The 27,200-nt window shown below is 40.5% G+C and overlaps 1 protein-coding gene across 1 annotated transcript in view; it reads left to right on the top strand.

Moving 5' to 3' along the window:
* Nucleotides 1-8,615: 8,615 nt before the first annotated feature.
* The window catches only part of lrp8 (low density lipoprotein receptor-related protein 8, apolipoprotein e receptor), a gene marked incomplete at its 3' end in the record, with an annotated part of 175,128 nt that continues 156,543 nt past the window's right edge, over nucleotides 8,616-27,200 (top strand). The window contains exons 1-2 of the mRNA XM_083940262.1: nucleotides 8,616-8,753; nucleotides 9,714-9,839. Coding sequence (XP_083796388.1) covers nucleotides 8,687-8,753; nucleotides 9,714-9,839 — 193 coding nt within the window. The 5' untranslated portion in view covers nucleotides 8,616-8,686. The remainder of the gene's footprint in view (nucleotides 8,754-9,713; nucleotides 9,840-27,200) is intronic.

The raw sequence follows: 27,200 nt of genomic DNA, 5'->3' as shown, positions 1-27,200 counted from the left end.
GTTGACATTTTGGTATTTTTCAAAATGTTAAAAACACTAAAAAAAAAAGAACATCCCATCAACTGTTTCCCATAATGTGAGAAAAGTCTAGGATAGAAAAGGTAAAGTACCATATGAAATTACACATTGATGTACCTACTTGGATAGAAAGCAACAAAGTTTCAAGTGTGTACATGGTAAATGGATACAGCGTGTTAGGAAAGATAATTGGAAATACCATTTATGATTTGCATTTAGATGAGAAAATTTTCATTTTGTTATGATATTATAATGATCTAGCCTGTGGGAAATAATAGTGCAGGTGAGAGAGAGTCAGCAGTGCTGACTGAGCAAGGTTCAGTGCAACAGAAATAAGACCTTATTCATTTACACAGTTGTGTTTATAGAGACAGCAAGTTCATAATAGCTTTATTTGCTGTGTCACTGTTAGTTAAAATGGATGGAAGCAAACAAAAGTTCATAGGTACATACTTATAAACCTTTATTCAAGGTTAATAAACCTTCCAATATTCAAATTGAGTTGCGATTTGAATATTGGCATATGATATTTTTTTAGAGACTATTTTGTCTCCCATTAGAGCAGCTGAAGAGTTATAGGAAATAAAGCCATGGGTCAGATTCAAACTCTGGCCGCCGCCCACGGCCAAGCCTAAATGCGGCGCACACTCTACTCAGTGAGCTAAAGGCCACCCCAGAATATTTGCATATGATTACTCTTTTTGTATTTCTGATTAATACGTAACATTGAGTGAAAGAAAGGAATAATGGAATACAATCTCTTGTTTTACTGACAACAAACCATCTCTGTCACTCACAAGGGAAACGTGGATGATAAGAGTTTACTGAGCATGTGAAATGCCCTGTGGGCTGTGATCCCAGGAAAACATGAGTCATCCAAGCAGTCGGCTGAATTCTACTCTGGATTTCTCCGTCTGAAATTGAATACATGTCTCCTAATCACGCAGTTGTACGTCTAAGATTAAACCTTTTTAAGTCCTGTTAGACATGACAAAAGGATGTTCAAATCAATATCTGGTAAACCAGTTCAAGCTGTGAGGACTTTTGACTCATCACTGACTCCTCCTCTCCTCTCCTCTCCTCTCCTCTCCTCTCCTCTCCTCTCCTCTCCTCTCCTCTCCTCTCCTCTCCTCTCCTCTCCCCAGGTTAATTGCTTTTAGGCTACCCCCTGCTGTGACCTTTCACCTCTGTCTGCCTAATGATCTGACCTCTTGTTTTACCTCCCTCCATTCAATCTCTCAATCCCTCTATCTTGTCTCCCAGGGGATCATGCAATTGAGGACTCAGAGGGAAGAGGGCAGATTGGGTCTTCTCTTTCTGGCTGCTTTGTCTCCTTTCACCTTCACCCCTGTCTACCTTCCGCAGTTGCCCTCTCTTTCTCTCTCTTTTGATATCTTTCTTCAATATCTTGGTTACTTCTCTTCTCTCTTTTGCCTCCCTCTACCTCCATTCACCTAAGAGTTCAATCTGAATAATCAAAGCTGCTCACTCTTTACCTTATGTGTAGGTTGGGATCTGATGGAGCAGGTTATGTTGGAGGAATACTGATGGCAGTGGTTGGATAGAACTTAACTAGTCACACAGAGGCATCTGGCAGATGAACAATAGGCAAAAGGGATGCAGTCCGTATTCAATTCTGACAGCCAAGAGCCTGAGTGTGAAATTGACTCTGATGCTCCAAAGATAGAGAAGAAAAAAAACGTATTCTCTGTTATTCTAACAACAATTTTAACATTCATGGGGCTTATTTGATACACCGTATACATAGTTCTCATAAATGTGAAATTTGTTGTTTACTCCGTTCATCTTTGAAGCTGCAAAATAAAAGCCAAAAAATGTACGGGCTTTCCCTTTAACAACCAACCTACTGTATAGTTGCATCGCAGTGTGATCGCTCCTGATTAAATTGTCTACGTCAAAGTCACAGCTCAGCCTTGGGGGTGGAGTAAACAGCCCTATTAGCTGTTAACAAAGCCTTCCAGATATGAAACCATGCCTGCGTTTGGTGCTAAAGCCAATGGGAGATTATCCAGACTGCAAATACATGGGCTGCTGAGATGCCCTTTGTACCACACAACAGAGGGCATTTCATGGGCAGAGCACTGATCCCCTTACTAGTGTGCAGTTGAGGCAATGTAATCCCAAATTATTTAACCAGATTACTAGAGCATGAGAATAAAAATATTCCTTTGAATTATGTATTAGGGGTTTATGTGGTACAGTATCAGTTCCAGCGTCAGTGTGGTTATGTCTCTATAGAGCCAGACGCTGTTCTACAATGGGAGATGGTCTGCAAACATTATCAGCAAACAGGTGAAGCACAAGAAAGCGCATACAGATGTACTATGACATTCAACATAGCAAAAACAATGGCAGATAGAGACAGCGAGACAATAAAATGAAAAGCACCATTTGGAATATGATCATTCCTTACTTGGTAGATACTAATCTCACAAACAAAGACAATTCTGGCAATTCCCCTAAAAAACAGAGATACTGCCAGAAAAAATAAGACAGCAAGGTTTATTTAACCACGCTCATGTATGGTATGAGCCATTACAGGCTGTTTGGCAAGAAATTTCACTCTTGAGTTGGACCTAGACCAAATTTGCCTGCCAAATGAATGGTTCTACATCCTGAAGTGTACAAGTGAAAAACATGGCTTAATTTGTTTGAAGAATAAAAACTAAAATCTTGAGACAACACAGTAAAATTGTTCTCAAACAGCACGACAGCAGAGTGTTTCCCAGCTTCAGTAGCAGCCATTATTTGACAAGGTATAGCACCACTCCCACTCTGTTAAATTGTTTTCCACTGAGTTGTGTCTCTTTTCCCCCCTCAGTGACAGGATAAAGTTGCTGACCCCTCAGCTTTTGATTGAAACACTGGTTGTGACAGCTACATCTGTGGCCCTGCTGCTCTCACAGAGCAGAGGTACTCATCCCGGCAGCTTGACCCACACTTTTGCACTGCCTTGCCATCCAAATCCAGTGTGAAGGAAAATTAGATCACATGTTAGGAGATGACAGTGATCCAATTCAAAACGAAACAAAGGGGGAAGACCCATGGAATCATGTAGTCGTTTTATACCGGCACATGCACAGTCACACTAAATAAGTTAAACGAGTCTGGCATAACTCTATCACTACAGCAACATTAAACACTGAACCAGTTGGTTGGACAGAGTTAAAGTCACACTACAGAACAGTTACAGTTACTTAATTGCGGTAGTCTGATTACAGCACATTGACTGTGACCCATACTGTAATACAGCACAAATATGAGATGGCAGCTACTTTGAGATTTAGGCACTTTTTTATTGTGAGACCCTGATTATAAAGATATTACTTCCGCCAATGAGGTTATGTTTATGCCTTGGGTTGTCTGTTTGTTTTGTTGTTTGACACTTGTTGGAAAGCTTAAATATGGGCCTTGAAGGAATCCATTCAATTTTGTGGAGTGGATTCCTTCAAGGCCCATACTTCAGCTGAATCACAGGGCGGATACACAAGGTATTTTGCACTTTCAATAACATTGCGAGATAGGGAATTTGTGCATCTGTTATGGAGTACATTTGACTTTAAGCTGCACAATCCTGCCCTGCCTCTGCTGCCATATTGTCTGATGACGCAGTGACATCCAAATCTCATCCATCGCCTCTCTCTCCCTGCAGCAGGCACCTGGCCAGCTATCGACCTGACCTCACTCGTGGTTTTTGGGTCACAAGCTGTGACAGGAAAGCGGATGACTCGCCTGTCCTGGATCCAGCACTGTGCCGCACACATATACACACCCGTTACGGTGATGCTCAGCGGGAAAGACAGAAGATTTGCTGACCACCAGCTCCGACAGCATTATCTGTCTCGGGCCAGTGAGGGGGGCTAGAAGAGAAAGAAAGACAGAGAGAGGAAGGAAGGAGCGAGGGCGAAAGGGATGATGAGGGAACAAGTGAATGAGAAGAGAAAAGGCAGGGATGGAGATTAAATGAGGAAGGGAAAACAATCCCAGTTACGGGCACAGAGAAAGAGAGGCAGAGAGTGAGATAAAGAGACAGAAGAGGAAAGTAATCATCTTAAAGGTCTGAAGGTCTCAGTCAGACTCACTCACTGTCCTGCGGCAAAGATGAATGCAAGAGTTAGCTCCAGCTGTGTGTGCAGGGATGAAAGATGAGTACAATTTCAGCATTGACCTCCAGGGGTAGAAAAATCAGAAACAGTTGAATGTAAGTGTAGAAACATGACAGTACGGTACTGCAATGTGAATGCCCTGCTGCACTCAGACACAATGGCAGACCGTACACAGTACATCCTCCCTGATGTACTGTCTCTGCATTTCGTGGCGCTGCTGAAGTCATTTTTTTCCTAACTGATCAGCAAAAAAATATATAAGAAATACAAATTTACAAAGCAATGCTGGTGTACCACACGCAGCCATCAATAAGAGATATTTTTTACGTGTAATTGGCACATGTCACTAGTTTACACTCGTAGTATTTTTTTTTTTATTGCAGTGGAAACTGTAGAGCATCGGAAGTCTGAAGCCCCCTAAGATCATTAAAACAATACAATAGGTTTATGTTACATCCATGAGTTTAAATATTTCAATATTGTTACTCTAAAGTCATGTTTGTTTTCTGTCAGTTTGGGAGTTACTAAACACTGGCCTATGATGCCCCAACTAGATACTAATGCTCTAAGAAAAACATGCAGAGATGTGAATCAGAACACTTTGTTGAGAACTGATTTAAACTTGTGTGTTTTCTTGGCTGCTTGGGTTCATCACTACGAGCAACTCCTTTCACATTACGGACATTGAGTAATTTGACCCATTGTTGATATAAGATGATCAAAAAGTGTTGCTTTAAAGCTTCCTGTATCAGCTATTAGAGCCAGATAAATTCTAAGACAATTACTCAAAATGCTTTGACACTTTTTGTACACTTACATGTAGCTACCCTGCATTATATGCAGAAAATACCTTGGCTCCTCACGCTATGAAACTCTGTGGTACTAATATGCTGTATGTTAATTATACTTCTATTATTATACTTTAATTGTAGATTGAGGCCCTCCTTCACTGGTGAAAGAGCTAACCAACTCTCACAGCACATAAACATGGCAGTTTGGAAGCACCTCACTATGTGTATCTTCTTCTCACTTCTAAAACAACTTGCTTGCAGTAATCAGGAAAAAAATATATATAATTTACAATCAGGAAGCCTGTTATTTTATGCATCTGTCAATGACGTATATTTGGGATTCTTCCAGTAATTTTTCCGCACGTTACTGCTGGAAGCTGTCTAGCGAGTCTGGACAGAAAACTTGCTCTCGCTCTTCTGCTCTAATTCATGCCCATCCCTGAGCTCATTCTTACTGCAGGGCTGCAATGCACTGTAGGTGCTTCACACATGGTCTAATCATCTGGGCTTGATGGATGAAAGATGACACGCCATATATGTGTAGTAGTCGTGCATACATGAAACATATTGTGCACAAATAAAGATGTGAAACAAAACTCAGAGGATGTAGCACCAGCTGTGCACATATATGTTTTCTGTTTCATATCACATACCACATGATGGTAGACTGAATAGATATTGTAACGCCAGCTGTTACTGAGCATATATTGCTGCCTCGGCCCAGACCTTTGAAACAGTGAGTTTTTTGTGTTGAAAAATTCTGTACAATATCAGGAAACATACATTTTGTACATACAAACATTTGGAAAGCAAAACCCTTGAAACAACACACAACTTTCCTTTTATGGTGTTTTATCCCTTGAGGGAAAACATTGCAACCACAAACACAGCTTGCAGTCCTTTTGAAAGTGATGCAGAGACTTATTATGACCATTTTTCTGCACCTGTGCCAACGTTTTAATGTTTCATTCACACTCTTTTTATTGAATAATGTATAAGAGGCACAAATTGTGTTTTTTTCCCCTCTTTTCATACGGTAGTTTTATTCATAATTCATGTGTTGATTCTTGTGTTGAAGTCATTTCATGCACATGATCCATGTTGAACTGCAGCAAATCAAAACTGAACTCTGCCTGCATAGTACAGCAGTACAGACGTGCCTGTTCCCTTTCATTGCACACACTTTTAAGTCAACTTTTTAAAGTCTTTTACTCTGCATATGTTTGGTCACTTCACTGCCTTGAAGTATCTGCAGATATGACTTTACATGCCCCCAAGTCTGTTTCATTAAATGATGGTCATTGGTTGCCTTGATGGTTATGATTATTTGAGCTAACTGAAAATCTGCCAGCCCCATATCACAGAGAACATATGACACATGTAGTGCTTAAGGACTTTTTTTTATCTAAAAAAAATGCCATTACAGTCACTCAACTGTTTAACAAGCTTTCTTTTGAAGATGTGAACTCTAAGTAACCCTTATTACAGTTTTCCTCCATTGCTAAGACACACTAAAGGACACTGCGATCAACTTAATCCTCATCATCACTTTCTAAGCACAGCAGAAGTCTTCACTTCACACATTTTCATTGGTTTCACACATTTCCATGAACTTTTTCAAAATAGTTAAGATAGACCTAAAACTCTATTGGATTAACTGTGTTAAACAAAAGGTAAACATCTATTCAGAGATGATATATATTACTTTCATAATTATGAATCTCTATTTCACCTGTGTGAAACTTCGTCAATCAGCAATCAGTCAGGAACAAATGGACTAAAAGTGAAGTTCTCGGCATTTCTGTTTTGTAGACATTTTTACCCATAAATATTATTTGATTGGTTCTTTTAATTTAGAATATTTATATTGACAGTATTCATCATTTCTGAGTTTTAAAAAATGGAAACAAGATAGGTTGAAACCTATATGGTTGTTGCGGTCCAGACAAAAAAAATGACAGCATCTGAGAAGCCTTTCTGAGTTTTGGTGGAATGTTCATTAGTTCTTTGTTGAGGAAACCAAGCAGTACAAAAGCATTATTATAATGGATGTGTGAATTCATCTAGTCTGGGTGCTTACTGTAAAATAGTCTCACTTAGAAAATGTTTTCTTGCATGTGTTAAATGTTTGAGTGTTAAAGCGTTTTGCAAACAAAATGTGTCATTTTGTATGGACAAATGTGTTCAATTGAAAAGATGTAAATGCAGGTAAAAGAACTTCAGCTTGAGGCAATTGCGAACCAAAAGCGGATAAAACATTGTATAGCCAATGGTGCCCCGTTTCTTAGATGTTGTTTCCCATAGCAACAGATAGGACAGAAACAAAGGATGTTGGAGCATGAGAGCAGGAGTGCTGGTGTTACGTTTTACGCATAGCCTATGATTGGATTAGATATGGCAATTTCTAACATTACTAACATTTAAATGAAGTTCATAGACGTATAACATATTATTGTAAAAAGCAGCCAACCCTTAATTATGCAGAACTTTAAGACCTCAAGTGGCCATTTGAGGAACTGCAGATTAAGGCAGAGGTTGCCGCTTGGATTAACCAAGCGAGATGTAACATGTTACTTAGTGAGTTTAAGATGTAGCCTATTTTGCAGTTTTGACAGAGCCAGGTTTCCCTTGCTTCCAGTCTTTTGCTAAGTATCTATCCTCTGGCTGTATAGCTTCATATAACGCTATTTGCTCTCTTGCTGAGAGTTATAAGAGGTTTGATACTATGTTGTATCTGTCTATTAAATATAAACCTTCTAGCCAGGAGACGGTTAGAAAAGTCCAATGCTCCGCCCGCTAGCATGTTAAAAGCGCCCTAACAACACACAGTTAAATTTAATTTGTTAAATACATCAAGCATTCTGTAAAAATGTCAAGTTGTGGTTTTACAGAGGGGTTAAGTGCGAGACTATTTCTTTGCAGGGCTCAGGACTTTTCTGGAGTATTTTTGTCACCATGAGATGTAAAGTGTTAATTTGTGAGCTTTAGTGTTTTTGAAGTTTGGACCGAGCCAGGCTAGCTGTTTCCCCCTGTCTCTAAGCTTTAAGCTACAGCAAGCTACTTCTGGCTGCAGCTTTCAATAGGTGTTGGCTAGCTAACTAACTAACAAAAACACAATGTGGTGGAATGATTTGTTGGTCATTTGACAGGCCTGACTCCGCCCACTTTTTATTGTTATTATATTATTCATATCAATATGTTTGAATTACAAGTTGTTTTAAAATGTTTATATGTGGAAAATAACCAACTTTGAAAATAACTAAAATTTGCACTTGAATAATGTTAACATTGAGCATTTTTTTCGTGATGTCAGAGTGGCTACATCGTAATGGCGATGAGTGCTGGTCCAAGGGCCCCCTTGTGAATTTTTGCCAAGGGCCCCAACAGACTCTAGAACCGTCTCTGTTGATAGGCTATATCAAATACAGAAAGTGTGGGAAGTGGGTTGCTTTATGTGACTCAGCAGTATCTGCAGAATGTGACTCCCCTGGTTAACAACCGTTTTGATGCAACTAGTTTTTCTACCTGCTACATTAACCGCAGTCACCATCCCCAGCTATCCCGCCCACAAGCGTCACTGATTCAAATTGCAGCCGAGGCAGCGAAAGCAGAGAGCCTGGCTCCGATCACACACATTCACTCAGAGGAGCAGAGGCAGAGAGCAACACACAGTGCGAGTAGAGAGGCTGGGATCCTTCCGTGGTTTAACACTTGCATAAACGCGACCGTAGACCCCCCCGGGATCTAAAGATGAAGACAGAAGTCGGAAAGCTTGTGCTATTTCATTTGCTACTCATGGAGCTCCATTGCGCTAAAGGTAAGACACATTTAGCGAGGAGGTGAATATGCATCGCATCATGGACAACAGCGCTTTGGGGATGATTTGGTTTGTCTCTCAATGTGGTCCACGTCCTCTTTAAGTGCTGCGCTAACATGCCGTTCAAAGACTAACTGTCATCTCATGCATGCAATGGTTTACACCTGGATCGCCACTTTTGTCCGCGCAGTGACTGCGATCACTGGTGTCATGAGGTGACAATACGCGGAAGAAAAGATCCGTACAACCCTAACACGTGTCTAAATGCAGTAGGCAGATGTTATTGCGAGAAAAGGCTGCCTGTGGGGGTTTGAAGGCTGCAATGATCTGTGGTTGTGTAGCTGCAGCCTCCCCCAAAAAACGTTTTAATAGATTTGCTTAAACAGATGTTTGTGTTGAAGTGCCAGCAGGTCCGACACTGGTGGTAGGCAGTCACAGTCGCACCAAATCCAATATATATTCAAGCAAGCCCATCACAAACCCAAACAAACACCCTGCAACAATTATAATTGGAGAAAGCCTTCCCACATTATTGGAAGATGTACAGCTGTTTACCACTTTACAACACTCAATGCTCAGGACAGAATTAATTACCTGCTTTATTGCAGTAAAGGCAGGTATCTCTAATCTATTTGAGGCTATTTTGAAACGTGGAGATTGTTCCAAATAATGGTTAACCTCATAAACAAGAAACAGTCATGTAAACGAGAGTCGAGCCCCTTTTTGCCATAGACTGGACTTGGTAGTTGAAGCACTATACACTGCCTCTGTCCTGTTTATATTTAACATTTCCCCATCGTATATCTATTGTTTTAAATAGATTCATTTTAAAATGATTTTATTACATTTAGGATACTTTTAAATCTCATTCTGTTAATCTGACATTTATTCAGTATTCAGTGCCTGATCATTAAATGAACCACAGAAGGGATTGAAAACTTTTTTTCTATAACAACATAGGAACTAATACAGAGACGGAGTGTGAAGCCGGACAGTTTCAGTGCAAGAACGGACGGTGCATCCCGACCCTGTGGAGATGTGATGATGATGATGATTGCTCAGACAGCAGCGACGAGGAGAACTGTCGTAAGTAGTCTAGAGTTTTATTACATTGGCGGATACATATAACAATGTAATATATGGGCTTGCTGCCCCTTGGATCTTGAGTGTACCTGCCGTCATGTATGTTTCTTTTTAAAAAGGACCCCAAACATTTTCATGTTAAGGATCTAAACTGTCAGACATTCTCACTCATTATGTGATGAGATGATGCATTCTGCTCTTTGATTTAAGATGGTTAAAAAACTGGATGACAGTATATGCCGCGGATAGCTGATTAAATCCATGTTGTAACTTTTGAATGAATGAAGTTATACTGAGAATAAGCCCCTTATCAGTTTGCTTTGGGCGCCTATGAAATCTCTTTTTCAGTTGTGTGTCTGCAGACGTCAGTGCAGGGACTGCTGATCCTGGATCATTGGCCAGGTCACATGGCCACAGGAATTTAACTAATTTCATATGAACTTCACTTCCTAAGAAAAGCTCTGACGCAAGTAGAGCTGTGGCCCTGCTGGGTCGGAGCAGGGCCATTTTATAGTATTATCACTCTTATTTGTTGTCACTGTGTAGAGATGATGTCAGTCCTGTTATCAGCTCTCCCTGCTATACTTTCTCAATTCTCTGGCTTTGCAGATTGTCTCATCTAAAATAGTATGATCAAATTGCAGTGTTAGGTGTCATGACGACTTCCTGTGGAGGGATGTAGCATGCCCCTAATGCAAATACTGTGGCTTTTAGATGTACTGTAGCTGCTTTTCTATTCTCAAGGGCACCTCTGCTTTGTGGGCAGGAATTTCAAATAAAGAATTGCATTTTTGATATTTGGCAATCAGATATTGTATTATGCTCTTCAGGAATGTGTGAAAGAAACCCATAGTATGCAGTTCCCGTTTGAATGACTCTCTCTCAGGAAATTGCACGGACAACCAGTCGAGTAATCATCGTTTATAAATTTGTCATGGTACTAATTGCTTGAATGGTTATATTAGCGGCCAATTGATTACTCGCTTATCTTGGGGACCGGCATGCTAAACCAATAATTCTCTCATCTCTCACGCCCACCATGAGGGTGGCTGCTGAATATCATGGGACTTCCCTGGATGAATGCTGTGGCTGTTACAAGCATGTTTGATTCCCTGCAGAAACGGATTGGGATTATTGGACAATCAGTGGGCAATACTTGATGGAAGTGGAATTAGATTTGAATGAGCTCTCCTTCTCTCTAACAGGTTTGGTTTACTTTGTTTGGCTGAAGAGTTGCTCAAAGTGAATGTGGAAATGGTACTCAAGCTACAAGGTGACAGACTGTTCTTTTAACTGAGCTACTTTGTCTGTTGCAGAAATGTGCTCTACCTCTTCCTTCTCTCCTCACTCTTTCTGTTACATATCCTATAAGCTTCAGATGTGGGTATGCTTTCCCCCTTGCCTCCTCTGTCACTGTCTTCTTCTCATCCCTTGCTCAATCTTTACCTTTTATCTACTTTTTACCTCTTAGCTGTGCCTTTTTCTTTCCGTTCCTCCCCACCTTGCACACTCTATCCTTTTGAGCGCTTCAGCCCTCAGCCTGTGTTGGAAGTTGGGTGCTTCTGTCTAAAAAAGTGGTCTCATTTCCCCTACATTGTAGCACCCACCCAGGGGCTTTCCTCCCCTACACCATTTTTAAATCTCCTGTGGGCACCTCGGCAGTGCAGATGCCATAGAGGCTATGCCCACTCGTCTCACGCCCACAAAGAGCATCAGCTGACAGGTTGGTTGGAGATAAATCCAACAGCGTGACTCTAGTTGCCGGAGTGATGCTTAGCGGCTGGCAGCGTGCCATCTTTTCGAGCAGATGCCAACACTGCCGATGTGCCCCCTCCCAAAAAATTGAATATCACCAGGAGAGCTCAGCGGAGAGGAGGAGGAAGAGGTTGAGGAGATAAACAAGTACTAGAAAAGATAGGTTATCTGCTGTCAAAGCTGCCAAATGTTTCTTAATGTGGCTAGATGATAAGACCTAAAAATCTGTGTCGTGATATTGATACAATTATGTTATTCACTTTAATAATTTACTATTTTAATGAATTATATTTCCTTTCTTGTGCTGGCTAACTTCTAATGTTTCTTTCCAACTAGTTACAGCTGATTAACTTGTGGTTAGACGCCACTAGTTGGTGCAGTTATTGTCACTTTAAATGTATGTAATTCATACAATGTATTTATAATGTACAAATCTGAAGTAGGAGATAGTCCATGTAGTTGTAGAATGATGCTCTTTTTGGTGCGTGCTTTGTTGAGAAAACAGAACGTGGCATGATACCATTGTGTGATTGTTACTTTGGCTCCTGTCATTCCTCTCGTCTGTTAAGGCAACGATGTTCACATAAACGAATCAGGCACAATTTTGTCATAAACACCCGGGCCAGGTATAACTGTTTGCATGTGTGAGTATGAGCCATATTATACGCTAAATTACTGTGTGCCTTAGTCAGTAGTCAAATCACCCATCTCATTCTCCGTTCACACACACACAAACACACAGGTCTCTCACTGCAGGGTAATTATTACTTCTGGCTGTTTATATGAAAATAAATCTTAGTAGATTTGGTTGTCTTTTGTGCCTCATCTGTTCTTTCCTTCTTTCTTTCTTTTCTTCCTTCTTCTGCTCCTCTCCTCCCTCTCTACTCCTTCATTCTCAACATGCCTGGTAGATTTTGCTCTTGTTGCCCTGGGAGACAGTAAAGTGGTGGTGATGGTGGTGGTGGCGGAGGGGTTTTTGTGCATGCATGTGCTTTCTTTGTAGCGAACACAACAATTCTGCACACATATGGCAACTCTCCACCTCTGCATGCCTTTGTATGGCCTATATTTTGGTTGTGGAATATACATAAAAAAGGCCTTATCATTTTTACAGAGGATTTAAGTGGATTTAAACATGCCTAATCCAAAGTGCCACTGTAAAATCATCTCATATCTGAACCTCATGTTAGCTTTCAATTGTTCTCCCTCTCACACATCGTTGTACAGTCTAATCCTCCAAATGGCCTTGGTCACACTGCACTGTAAAAACACTATCTGTGAGAATTGAATAGCATATTGGTGCAATGATTACTCAATTAATCAATGATTTGATAAATGGTAAATTAATTGCCATACATTTTAATAGTCATTCAAGACATTTATCAAGAAAAAATACCAAATATTTGCTGCTTACAGCTAAACAAATGTAAGGATCTTCTGCTTTTCTTTCTTTTATATCATTGTGTCTTAAATATCTTTGAGCGTTTGACTGTTGGATAAAAGCAGCAACATGAAACTGTGTGGGCATTTTGACACTTCATACACTAAAGAAGCAATCCATTTGCTAGAAACAATCGTTAGTTTCAGCCCTATAGCAATGATTCACACTGTACTTAAATACATGTGAAGTTATAGGAAACAGATTCTGAATCCTATACCCTCAATGAACAATCCAACCATATTTTTTCGCAATAGTTACACACAAGGGGATGGAAAGAGAATACACACGGGTGGGAAGAAAGTTACTGTTGAGCTTAGTGCATCCTTGTGTGTGTATATGTGTCACAGCAGGACAATGAGTCTGAGAAGGTCTGAGAAGGGGAGCGTCTCCTTTGCAGTCTGAGATCAGCTTCCCATAGAGGAGACATCACAACATATTTCACGGCTGTGTGTGTGTGTGTGTGTGTGTGTGTGTGTGTGTGTGTGTGTGTGTGTGTGTGTGTGTGTGTGTGTGTGTGTGTGTGTGTGTGTGTGTGTGTGTGTGTGTGTGTGTGTGTGTGTGTGTGTGTGTGTGTGTGTGTGTGTGTGTGTGTGTGTGTGTGTGTGTGTGTGTGTGTGTGTGTGTGTGGGCTCTCAATTGTACACACTCACACACACTCACACATGACACTGTAATAAGAGACTGCAGAGAAGCGCTTCAGGCATAAAAGGCATTGTACTGATAGGCTCACAGAAACACATTTTGGTCACCTGCTGAGACACACACATACACACACACACTGCTCGCTGTAGCACAGCTGGGGTCAGATTTTTAATGGGAGTATGGGGTCAAAGGGACCAGTCGCTTAATCAGTTTCACACAAACACACAGGGACACACAATGAGTGTGTAGTAGCAGCACAGTGTGGCAGGACTAAAATAATGTTATATGAAATATTGCAAGACGAACGCTGCTTCTGAAAGGACAAAATATGTACACACATGCACAAACTGAGCCGAGCTAAGGGGTTCAACACACACCGATCACATTCATACTCAGTACTTCTTTCTGAGCAGATTGTATTCTGTCATGTCTAAATCCAACAACAACACGTAGCCCCACTCCATCATTTTCTTTTCTGTGTTGGACTAAGGACGTAGTGTTGTGTGTGCGTGCATGCGTCTGCGCATATATGTGAGGAGTGTACGCAGCTGCAGTGCTCTAGTCTCTAGAGCAAGAAACCCACTGCTGTGCTCCGTGACTAGTGAGGCACTTTGGGACTCGTGTGTGTGTGTGTGTGTGTGTGTGTGTGTGTGTGTGGGTTATCCGGTTGATTATGTGTGCATTTTGCAAACAGATGACAAGACACGTGTCACTGAAGAAAAAACAGTTTTGGGGAAATTGTCGATGAACTCGCCAGACAAAGGATAATTTTGTTTTTATACGACTTGGGTCCTATTCATGTTGTCTTGGACATCATTTCAAACTTTCCCGTGCGATGAGGAAGTGAGGATGGTGCTCACTTTTTTTTAGCATGATTTAAAAAAAAATCTTTGGCAAAAAGAAAGTGTTTGAGAACCACTGCTTTAAGTGATGAACATAGAACATAGACACAAACGCCATGCATGTCTTCCCGATAGATCCTTGTATTAACTGCCCCATTCTTACACTTTTACTTGCACTACTGGATGTTGGATGAAAGAAGGAGACTTGTATCGAAGGGAATGAGAACTTTTAGCCCTGAATCTAAATGCTGAGGCTGCATCCCACAGGAAGAGAGTAGGACTTTTGAAAAACGTTACATGGAATACACAAAACACTTTTTTTGAAAGGACTCTTCTGCTCCCTAAGAAATTAAACATGTTGTTCCAAAAATAGTATAAAAAATAAAGTGTTAGTGTCAGCTATGCTAGGGTTTTATTTATGTTCTCATTCTTCATTCACATTAATGCACAAATCCACACACCAAAAATTCAAACAAACATTTTTTTATTAATGCATGTGGCTTCTCATTTTACATGATGCTAGTCTCCTCTGGCCCTATGTTAACACATTAACATGACACTTCCGTGGACTAAACCATGATGAATTTCTTGAAGACTAAATAATAAACAGAATCAAAAGGACCCCAGCAGCATTGCTAGCCTGACAAGTGACAAGCCCAGAATATAGGAGGGCACCCCCTACGTCCTGCACTGTATCTTGCTAACAATACTTGGTGTGCTGAATAGGTGTAGGGTGCAGCGGTGCAAAACAGCAGTGGGGTAATTTTAGCTGAGGTCAGTGCTTGCCTGAGGCGTTAGCTCAATCTTTCTTTTTCTCTCTCTCTTTGGCCATCTATGTTTTTATCTCTCTCACTCATTTTGCCACTTTCTACCTCTTGCTGTCTTTCTATCTTCCTCTTTCTTTATACGTTACCTTTCTCTGTCATTCTCCAGACTTTAGAAGAGAGACACACATAGAGAGAGAGAACCCTCCATCAATATACTTGTGATCCAGTTAGTGTGTCTTATTCTTAGTCTTAGTTCATCTCACCTCACTGTTGTTATGGATGAAAAGAGAAAAGTTAGCAGCTAGTCAGTGGAGCATTTAGCTGCTAAAGATCCAAATATTTCCCCGAAACCAAAAACGGAGACACCGGTGAATACATTCTCTGTATAAACTTTATAAGGTGATAATATTGTCACTGTTGGTTTGCTGCTTTTAAGTAGATACATTATAAACTAATGCAGGCTTATGTTTTTTTTGTTAAATATGTTGTGTAGTACAGTATTTCTGTATGTAAAACCTTTTTTGTGATTATTTGTGCCACACTGAAAGCCTGCTTATTTGCCTGTCTGCCCAAATTTCCTATGACCAACCTTCAATACTTAGAATGTGGAAAAGTGCACAGGAAAGATTTCATGAAAGTTTGCCATGTGAAATGCATTATTTATTTATTTGTTTTATCATTCAGCGGCTCAAAGTAACTTAAAAACCTTTTATTGGAGAAAGAAGGAATTGAACAAGAAGATAGTGTAGAAGATATGCAGACAGTCAGGGCCTGCAGCACAGTCCTGGTGTCACAGACACTCAAGGCGTTTCTGTGTTCAGAGCCTCTGCTTTCACCTGAGGAAAAATGTGGCTGACCCTGAACATAACGTTACTGTGTCTGGCCTGAGAAATGACACAGAAAAAGTAATAGACAGTTCAAAATGATTCAAGGTGAAACAAACTAAGGACAGGGAGGGAAGAAGTGAGTTGATTGGAGGAAGTTCTGCTAAAGTAAGGCAGGGGCGGGGGGTTTGGGGCGGATTGGGTGGGATGCTACTAGCCTAAAAAATGCTACTTTCTTGTTCTTTCTATCCTCATCTCTTTTGTCTCCCTCCCTTTCTCTATACAGTACCCCACTCCCCTCTGTCTTTTCTGTCTGAATTAGCTTGTCAGTTTTCTACAGATTACCTTGCGTTGTTTATCTGCTCTGCTGCAAAGTCACTTATTGTTCAAAGTCAAACTCTGATAACACTACAATCCTATTTCCAAACTGTGTGTGTGTGTGTGTGTGTTGTTGTGTTGTGCTGTTGTAATCCCCCCTCCTCCTCCCAAACCCAGCCGTGTCTGACAGGGTATCATGGCATTAATCCCTAGCTCAGATTAACTGAATATCTTCATGTGCCTCCATTTTATTATTTACGTTTGCTGTAATCCTGTTTTTCACCTTGCGCTCTGTCGCCTGGCATATGCAGTCAGGGAGCGGCGTATGAAACGACAACTAAGAATGCTGATGAATAAAACATGGCTGCTAATACCAGTCTGCCGGGCTGACAGCGAGATATGGCCCTTGAGTGTTGCGTGTCAAAAGTTTTCATGGGAAGTTTTTTTTACATGGAAGTTACAAAGTGGAGGAAAGAGAGTACAGTCTGACTCAATTTTCTGACGATATTGCCTCAATTTCTCGTACTCCAGTTGCTATCACTCACTTTCTCTCTGCTCTGTTTCATTTCGTTCTTTATACTCTACTGTCTCCGCTCTGTTGCTTTAAATTGTACCCTTCTTGTTTTGTCTGCCATTTCTCTTCGCTCTGTTGCTCTAAATTGTACTCCTTTTGTTTTGTCTACCATTTGTCTTCCCCTCACCTCTCAGTATTCCTCTACGATTGAAGAACTAACTGCTGGTTTGTTCAGTTGGATTTATTACATCCTTCCCTGCTCCAGTGTCTCTTGTCAAATAAAACAGGAATCCCCCCCTAACCCCCACCGTTGGGTGTTGAAGCAGGAAATCAGTTTGGTAAAAGTAGGAGTTAAGGTTGCGGTGAAATTGTTGAGTGTACCTGTGTGTTTGTGCATATTGGTAAGAATTTGTGTCTCTGTGCGTGTTTGTTCTCAGATGAGGTGAAACTACATTTTTCTGGACAAACTCTTGCTTTGCTGAGAGAAAGCAGATGGAAAGAGGCTTTGAAGGTGTCAAAAAAAAAAAGGAACCCTTATATCATTTGCATCATTAGGCAGCAGAAAACCATGCAGATGTATTGCCTTTCTAGTAATATGGACTGAGCTGTGAGGTTATACAAATGTGATGTGTCAAAGTTGAATGCAGAGCTTTTATTCTTCTAAATGTAATAATTACAGCACGGTTAACTAGTGAATTAAATCAGCCATCATAGTAAAATAAAGCACTTGTTCCAAATCATGTCGTGTCAGAAAAAGTATTTTTACACAGTGAGAAGCCGGTGCTTTTGTCAACAAAGTTAAACATGAATTTAACCATGATTTGATTTCTTTGAGCTCTGTTCCAATCACCATTTCAGTGTTAATTGTGACAGTTTATGCAATTTGGCATCAACACGTTCTAATCAGCTGCTTTTCCTTATTGTAAATTGAAAATCTTTGGGTGTGGAACCATAGATGAAGCAATTAATACTGTAAGAATTTAAAAAAATTAAGCAGTACTTTCATTTTTATTTAGGCTAAGGGTAATTTTTGCCAGTATACCAGCAATACCGAGTGGATGTTTTAACAGAAATTCAATAGAAAAAGATGTGACAGGATCAAGGACATAATGAGCAAAAAAAGGGAACTCAAGGATTACCAACTTGAGAAGGTTGAGTTGACATCCTCAACACATTTTCATTAATTTTTCTCTTCCATGCTTTTCCCTGCCCTTCACCTTTTCTTACATTTGTCCTTTTTCACTATCTCTCTCGCTCTCTTCCTGGTCCCCTCTTCTCCATCTGGCTTTTGAATGAAGCTGTTTATGAAGATTACACACATACACACACACACACACACACACACACACACACGTATAGTATCTCCTTCATACACAAGCCTTGTCAGCTCCTAAGCCTGGGAGCGGGTCTTTTACCTTGAGGGGATTTCGCTTGTCATTCGTTGCAGGGTGGTGGAGTGAGGTGGTGGAAGGGAGGGGTGGGGGGAGTTGTTCTTTGATGATATAGCTAGAGCTCTGTAATACTGGTTATCAGAAAAAATGACTGGTGTGACAGAAATTCTCTCTCTCTCACACACACACACACACACACACACACACACACACACACACACACACACACACACACACACACACACACACACACACACACACACACACACACACACACAGCCTATGTTTTCAGGATACGCATACTGATAATATAACACTTTTACCTGCAGGACGCCTTATTATCACAACACATTGAGACTGTGTCAACATGAAGGGTATGGAGGGGATTAAAGGGTGAAGAAATAGTGAAGGAATCACTTGTAAGGACCATGTTTTTTTTTACTGCTGATTAAGGACAAAAATAAAACACCTCCTGTTCTGGATATCCTCTGAAACTCCTGATAAAAAGTTATTCCTCTTAGTTACAATGTGGGGATAGATGGAAGTGTGTTTGAAGTAATAAAAAAAAAGATAAAAAGCTGATGCGCTGTAGTTGCTGGAGCAGCATCAGGAGTCTCTCAGGACCCATTGAAGTTCCAAAATGTACTTCAGCTATTTGGGATGTTGGCTGCTTTGCAAAGCTTTCAACTGGCAGTTTAAAGATCCTCCGTCGCATGGATGAGCCAAATGTAAAGAGGGAGAGCAGATTCTGATGGGAGGGATGAGTTTCTATCTGTCGCGCTTGTAACATAGTGAAGGAGGTTTCCTTTCCTGCTCAGTCCTCTCCCTCCATCTTCGTCTTCTCCAAGGTCTCTTTTTGTCTTGGCTGGCATGTGTTCACAGGACGTTTAACCAATGACGACCTCTCTCTGTGCCCTCCACCCTCCACCCCCACACCCCCACACCCTATTATGTGTCATTGCAGCAGTGCCTGAATGTTTGGAAGCAGGGTGACACCTTCTCAATGGGGTCCGAGGCCTCCCTCAGTCTCTCACATGCACACAATTGGTTTAGTGCGTATGTGAGCATAATAAATAGTGCCGTGACCTTGCATGCATCATCTGCATTATCTTGTTGGTTTCCATACACTTTGCAAGTGTCATGCACATTTTTTTATTTCATTTTCAGAGACACTTGTATTTTCATTATTTTTCTATATTTTACATAAGCCTGTTGACATATACTTTCACAAGAAGAAGTGTGTCCTGAAACCTTGTTTTTGTCCCCTCATGCTGTTTGTCTTGCATCAGACAGGTCTCAGAGGCTTAGCATGATTAAATGAAGCAGCAAGGTGATCGGCTTAAACATTTTATACTGGGCTTTAGTAGGAAGAAGAGAGGCGAGTGCACTTTAGCATCAGCTTCTCGGCCGCTGTAACCGGTTGAAGAATGAAGACCGTGACCTATTCTTTGACATACTCATAATAGAAGAACCAGCTTTGTATGAAAGTGATTTTCCTTTTGTTTGGTTTCATAGAATTTCTCGATGTTGCCTGATAGCACAGCTCACCAATGATGTGCTAGAGATATTGTTTCATATTTGACCTGTGTGTTTCATGTAGGGGTGTACGGCATGAATGGTAGGACGTACTGTAGGAATTTGCTCTACGGTATGGATTTTGCCTCTACCGTGTAATAAGCTTTGCAGCTCTGTCGTAACCACACAATGCATACAGATCATGCCAATGAGGGCATATTTACTGGCTCTTTTTAGTAGAAGCCTATGTGAAATATAATTCCTGGCTGTAGTGTCCGATGTTGACTGCTGTCCTCTCTCGCATCTCAGTGCAACTGTCTCAGTGTGTCAAATACCGGCGCGGTTGGTGACTTGCTCCACGTACTTCCTGTAGGCGCGACCACAGCGCTCCAAGCTCCACGCTCCTGCTATTTCTGCATCGCTCCCCTCAATAAGAATACTAACAGCTCGCTTTGTGCATGTTGTTGTTCTTGCACTTGTTTCTGTCTGGTTAAATCCAAGGTTAAATCACCACAACAATGTCTTTCTACTTTGAAAAAACGAAAGGTTGACACAGAAAACCGGCAATTCAACAGCGAATGGATAGAGAAGTATTTGTTTATAACAGTCACTGTGAAGCCTGCAACGAGTTGATATCAGTGTGAAGCTAAAATCTTAATTGGTAACGTAACTGGTAACTTAAGTTATCAGATAAACGTAGTGTAGCAATGAGTAAAATAATTCTCAATGAATTGTAGTGGAGTAGAAGTATATGTATAGCAGTATATGTAGCATGAGAATAAAATACTCAAGTAAAAAAAACAAGAGCCTCGAAGTTGTACTCAGTACAGTAATTATACAGTAATTCAGAAGCATTTATGTAGAAATTTAAAGATAAGTCAATATTCTGTGATATAAAGCAGTTAACGTCTATGATTCAAATTATACTGTTATATAAATGTTAGACCATACCCTACAGCTCTAGTTTCATGTCTTTTGATTTCAACAGTTATTCCATAATATGTATGTAGCGCTACAATTCCTCCTCATTTCTCCATTCAATTTCTTGTCTGCACTCTGAGCTCCACATTCTCATCTTTTCCTCTGTCTCCCACCCAATAACTTGCATTGTCTAAGTTCTGTAGTAGTCAGAGTTTTGTGGCCAAATGTAAAGCCATGATGAGTAAGATAATATAATTAATAATGCTTAGCTTTGCTGAGTGAAGCGTTGTCTGTCACACCATGAGGGCAACAAGTATAGTGAGATAATCATGTTTAGCTGGAAAGACTAGTGGAAGGGTAATCCCTGGCTGCCATGGCCCATCTGTAAGTTTTCATGCCTTGTTGCCCATGAATTTCCACTCTGCAATGCCTGCTGCGCTCAGGTGCAACCTCCACTAAATCCCACTACTATATTTAAAAAGCCAACATTTGATGCACACAAGTAAACAACAAAAAAAAATAAACCCAAGCTAAATTCCAAGTACCTCCCAAAGTTACAAACCGGAGAGCAAAGAGTCTGTGATGTATGTTCATATGGCCTCTAAGGTGACCTTAGGAACACAGTACTTAATACAAAAGTGACAAACTTTTGGACAAAGACAAACAATGTCCTGATAATGAAAAGAAGAAAAAAGACATTTTGAGCTTGGAAATATTAATATTAGCAATCAATATTTCCTAGAGAATCGATGATTGATGGCTTAATACAATAAGCCTATAACTTCAAGTGTGATTTAAAAGAAGAAAACATTTTGATCGTATCTTGCACTTTAACAGAATTTACAAATCACATTTGTGTTCAAACAAGAACACTGCTTCTGGAATCATTTTATTGAATAATGACACATGTGCAAACCAGACCCTTTACAACACGCACTCATACACTCTCTCCACTCTGCATGGAGAAGACCCAGTGACCCAGTTGTGACAGAAGGCAGTTGTCAAGTGTAATTGGCCCATAGTGTTATTACTGTTATGTTTTTCCTTTCTTTATTGGCTTTATTCCACCTCTTTTGGCTCCGACAACGCAGCCTCCGTCCAGTATCCTGTCTGTGATGATGCTTTCATGAACGATCAGACAGCTTAATTAAACCCTGACTATCTGGATGAAGTTTAAAAATGTTTTTATTTTACATTGCACATGTGTTTCCCCATGTTTTTAATTAATGCTTGATTAGAAGGAGGGCATCACAACGCTCACCTTGTGTCTGAATGTTAGGGGCAGCTGATTAGCCAACAATTGGAGCGGTAGGTAAAACTACATGGTGTCTATCTAAGACCTTCATGATTTAACACCTTAAACTTAAATCAGGTTCTGAGGACAGCTTTGTGTTTTGTCAGTGAAACCCCTACTCCCAAACAAGCTAAAGGCTATTTTGTGGGCAAAGACAATGCCCTCTCTCGTCGACTTGAAGTATTGATCCCTCTGACTGTAGAGAGAGGTGAGTGGAGGTGAGGCGCAATCAAAGCTAAAGTCTATTGTTCTCCAATATGACCACGAGTCTCTTTTCCCCAGTGCTCAACAGCTTTTTTTTTTTTTACTTGAGCGGCTCCTTGAACAGGTTGCTGTGTGCAATTGTTTGACGCTGAACAGTACATATAGAGCATGAGGGCGACAGAAGAAATGACAGATGATAGCTTCAGATATTGGCCTCTTTCAACAAGAAGATCCTGCAAAAAATATATATTGATAAATTAGCCTTAGCGTGTATTTTCTGCCATAATAAATCCATCGTAATGAGTCTACTTGGAATCATTCTTCCAAGGTGATTTACCACCCCTTAATTTCTTTCAAACAAGTTTCATCCCTGTCCTTTGACATTACTCTGCAGGAGTTCAAATCTCACTGTAAGTGCTGTATAATTATCATTTTATTGCAATTTGCCATTTTTGTTCTGCCAGAGACACCTCACAGTTGTGATTACTCTATTCACTTCTAGCTCCTTCTGAAAGTCATGAATATCGAAATGGCAACAGTCTTCCTGTCAAAAAGCCCAGACATCTATTACCCATAATCCAATTTGTCAGAAGCCAGAAAATGATGCTTTACCCCTTAAGGATGTTTTTGCATTGTTAAGAAATAATGCGAGGTTGATTGTGAGAGTGTATTTGAGCATGTGAACACGACTATGTTTTTCCCCCAAACTTCAAAGAGCTTCAAAATGTTCTCATCTGAGTGCTCTCGAGACACATTGATCACTTCTAATGAAGAGACTCTTGCACCTGTTAAAGAATCCAGAGGGAAGATAAACACCGGTTCTTTTTTTTTAAAGCTCCAAACTTAAAAAGTTGAGCTGAGTAAAAATAAACTTGGATAAGATGGTATGTATAACAGAGGATGGCATGGAGGGAGCAAGGGAAAATAAGCAGGTTTGTAGTAGATGGAAGTATAAAATGGGTTCAGTCTCCTTTTTATAGGTGCTTGGGGGATTGATAGAGAGATGAAAAAGGAGTGTGGAAGGAGGAAACACCTAGGGATATCAGTTTAAGATAAGAAGATGGACTTGTCCATCAAAATGTTACTGCTAAATCTTTTTGCAAGCTTTTCTTACTCTAGAAACTGCAGCTCGTCATACTATTCTACTATTCTTTTTTTAGGGTGGTTCTGTGTACGGCTGCAACAATTATTGAAGGATTACTTTTACAGTCGGTTAGTCTGTAAAATGTGAGAAATCTGTGTTTCTGTTGCTTTTTCATCCGACCAACACTCCAAAACAAATTTTTTCAGCACTAGTTCGGTGCCTGGGATATCATAATAACTGTGCATGTATGTTTCATACATGATGTGTTTTCATCATTTGGCAGACATCTAACTGTGCAGTTGGCAGTATACTAGTATGTAAATTAGATGAGGCTATTCTTGGCTAGCGGCAATTGTAGCCGATCTCAGGTCGCTTGGCGAAATCACTACATGCTGCTGTACTAACAGCCGCTCTCATTTGTCACCTGTCTGTTCAAGTTTTTTTTTCTGTTGCAGTCCCTTCCTAATGCTCGGTTTACTAGAGGTTAATAATGCAAACATGGGTGAGATGAGATCTATAAGTTGCTAAGGCAAAAAGCAATAGCTACAAACCCCACGGTGTGTGAACGCTTTTTTACGTCTATGCCGTTGACCTTAATTCATCACATTAGCACCAAGTCTCCAGAGGGTCTATGGAGATGTATTCAAAGTTAGCAACCCCCGGCTAATTGATTTCAATGAATGCCACATTTATACTTCGCTTAGTAAATTACACCAACATGCAGTTGGGGGTGTTTTGTGTATGTGTGTGTTTATCTGTGTGTGTATGTGTGCGGGGGCTCCTATGGCAGTCTGTACAGTCAGAGGTTTTTAATGAGATCAATGCTTTCCTGCTGCATCCCCAGATGGTCACAGAAGGTGTGTGTGTGTGTGTGTGTGTGTGTGTGTGTGTGTGTGTGTGTGTGTGTGTGTGTGTGTGTGTGTGTGTGTGTGTGTGTGTGTGTGTGTGTGTGTGTGTGTGTGTGTGTGTGTGTGTGTGTGTGTGTGTGTGTGTGTGTGTGTGTGTGTGTGTGTGTGTGTGTGTGTGTGTGTGTGTGTGTGTGTGTGTGCGCGCACCTGTGGCAGATAAATCTTTAATCATGTGCTTGCTCTCATGTTTCATTTAATTGCCCTCCTAAATCCATAAAAGATGACGGCATTGTGGTTTAGAAACATAGTACTGTGTGTTGGATGGTGTGTGCGTTCCATTCAGCAGAAGAGATGTAATTAGGTTTTACAGAATGTGATATAGGTCACGATAATGTGTGTTATTCTACATATTGTAGAACACATTACATGTCTTTTTACCATGCTCTATTTCTGTCTGTGTGTGTGTCATTGCTTCTTTTATGACATTTATTATACATAATGCTTATGTGACGAAAATGTCTTCAGAGATGTCTTCCATGCTTTATGTTTTTCCATTTACCAATGTGTGTGTTTGTATTGTTTTGCATATCCATGTCCTGGTTTGTTTGTGTTTCAGTGAAAACCCGTTTTCATAACCTGCTCTATTTCCTGTTACATTGTCTGTCTATATGTGCGTGTGTGTGTGTGTGTGTGTGTGTGTGTGTGTGTGCATGTACAAATATACATTTTATTTTATACATCATTATTTTAAAATGTTTGCCAATTAATCCAAGGCAAAATAATCCTTTTGTGCTTGTGTGTACAGTGGATGTAAAGTATATGCACATGCAGCGTGTAGTTGTTTTTCCTACAATTGAAATCTGAGACCAGTGAGACACAAAACTAACCTCCAAAAGTTGTTTTTTCTCTCTCCTTTCTCTATCATTCTTAACTTTTCCTTCATTTTAAATCCTTCTCTGTCTTGTTCCTCTGACCCTGGTGCATGCTTTTTCTGACTGTCCATCTCCATCTGCTTTGATAAAACATGCTTAATGGCACAGATGTATAGTGGCTTCACAAGGGTGTCTCCTTTGGCTTCCAGGAGCTGTGCAGAGAGAGTGAGGCATTCTTTGGACAGGGGGGTTTGACCTTATCTCTTGACCTAGTGTCCAATCACTGCTGTCACTGGAGCAGGCACTAGAGGCCATCTTCTCTGTGTAGTAAGCAAAGAAGATGGTTCTTTTTATCACTTTGTATAGCTCTAAATTTAAATGTTTTATCTGCCAGGAGGAGGAGTGGATGAACAGCCAATGTACTTGTTCATCTACTGGTTTGCATTTGACTACAACCAAACTACAAAATGTTGCTTTCCATGAGTTATTGACATGTTTTGGAAAATTATAAATGCCTATGGTGCCATGCAGGTGTGCTCTAATTTTTTCTTCCTTCAACTGTCACTTTTGCATTGTGTGAGTAATTTGCAGATAGCCGTTTTGACCGCTTTGATTAGGTCATAATCTACATATTATAATTGCTGTGTTACTTCCTGTTTATGCATCAGGATATAAACCAATATAATTGACATACATAATTTTAAATTATGCAGCTATATTCTCTTTTTATAGTCCCCGTGTTGAATGTTAAAACATTAAAACATGTATTTAAAAAAAAAAAAAGAAAGTACTGTAAAGATATATGTGCATAAAGCCCAGGGCTAAGTCTTTGTGTCTGTATTTCTTACAAGCCTTTCATCCTGGGAGTCCTGCATCCTTTACATCTGTGTGTTTCTATGTGTGACTCTGGTATGAGTGTGTACGTGTGACTGCTTCCTACTGTTAGTGTCACCATGATGAAGAGTCTATAGATTGGGGTGTCGGTTAATGAGCCTCTGTGTGTCTGTGAGTGCCTGAATATGCTTCAGAGATGTCGCAATGATGAAGAGTTTCCTGCCTTCTGTGTATGTGAGCACATTACGCTGTGTTCCCAGAGATGGTCATTAGCTGTGAGTGACTGTAAAGCCACTGACCCCACAGTCGAAAAATGGAAGAGCCTGACCATTCCCTGTTCACCCCGCAGACCCCAGATTTTTATACTAATGCACTAAAGCAGCTATTGATGAGGGAGGGAGAGACTCATGGGGCAGGAAATGGAATATCACACACACACACACACACACACACACACACACACACACACACACACACACACACACACACACACACACACACACACACACACACACACACACACACACACACACACACACACACACACACACATATACAAAACCCCCTACTCAGCGCCACACTGCTCCAGGAAGTTTTTTTTGGCTTTGAACATAAGACACCACTAAATGTGTGTGTATGTGTGTTACTGAGAACGTTTGACTAACTGTGTATACTTATTTCAGTCTTAAAGATGAGAAACAAAGATCTGATGCAAAGGAACTACGTGTACATTATCTCATACATGCCTAGAAACAGCTTGTTTTGTGCGTCTGTGCTGAAGTATTTATATTGACAAACTGTCTTCATTTCCCCCAGAGTGTGCAGTGGGATCTGTAATCAACTTCCTCTGTGAGTGATGGTTGTATTTTGATGATTGTGACAACAATTGGTCTTTGTCATTAAAGCTAAATTAACTCAAGTCCCTCGGCTTGTAATAAGCAGAGCGCTCACCTGCAGGTAGCACCAGGGTAATCTAAAACATTCCAGTGGATGGAGTACGCTTCAGCGAAAGTTGACCGAGACTCGTGGGGAGCGATCGAAGAACATAATCCGTTTTCTCCAAATCAGCCCAACTAACCGAGGAAGCATAGTAATGAGAAAATGATTAGATTTTCTTTTCTGCTGCATGGCTGCTGAAACTCTCTCCATCTCTCTCTGCCTCCTCGTCTTAATCTCTCTCATACCTGGGTTTCTTGAATTCTGTATCAAGTTGTTACTCTATCTTTTTTCATCCTAATTTATTGAGTGTTTCATGAGAAGTATAAAGATCGATTACAGCACAGATCAGAAAATTTGTA

This window comes from Echiichthys vipera, assembly GCF_963691815.1.
Source record: "Echiichthys vipera genome assembly, chromosome: 3".
In the NCBI taxonomy this organism is placed as follows: Eukaryota; Metazoa; Chordata; class Actinopteri; order Perciformes; family Trachinidae; genus Echiichthys; species Echiichthys vipera.
The sequence above is the reverse complement of the archived record's forward strand: the minus strand, read 5'-3'. Positions and strand labels throughout refer to the sequence as shown.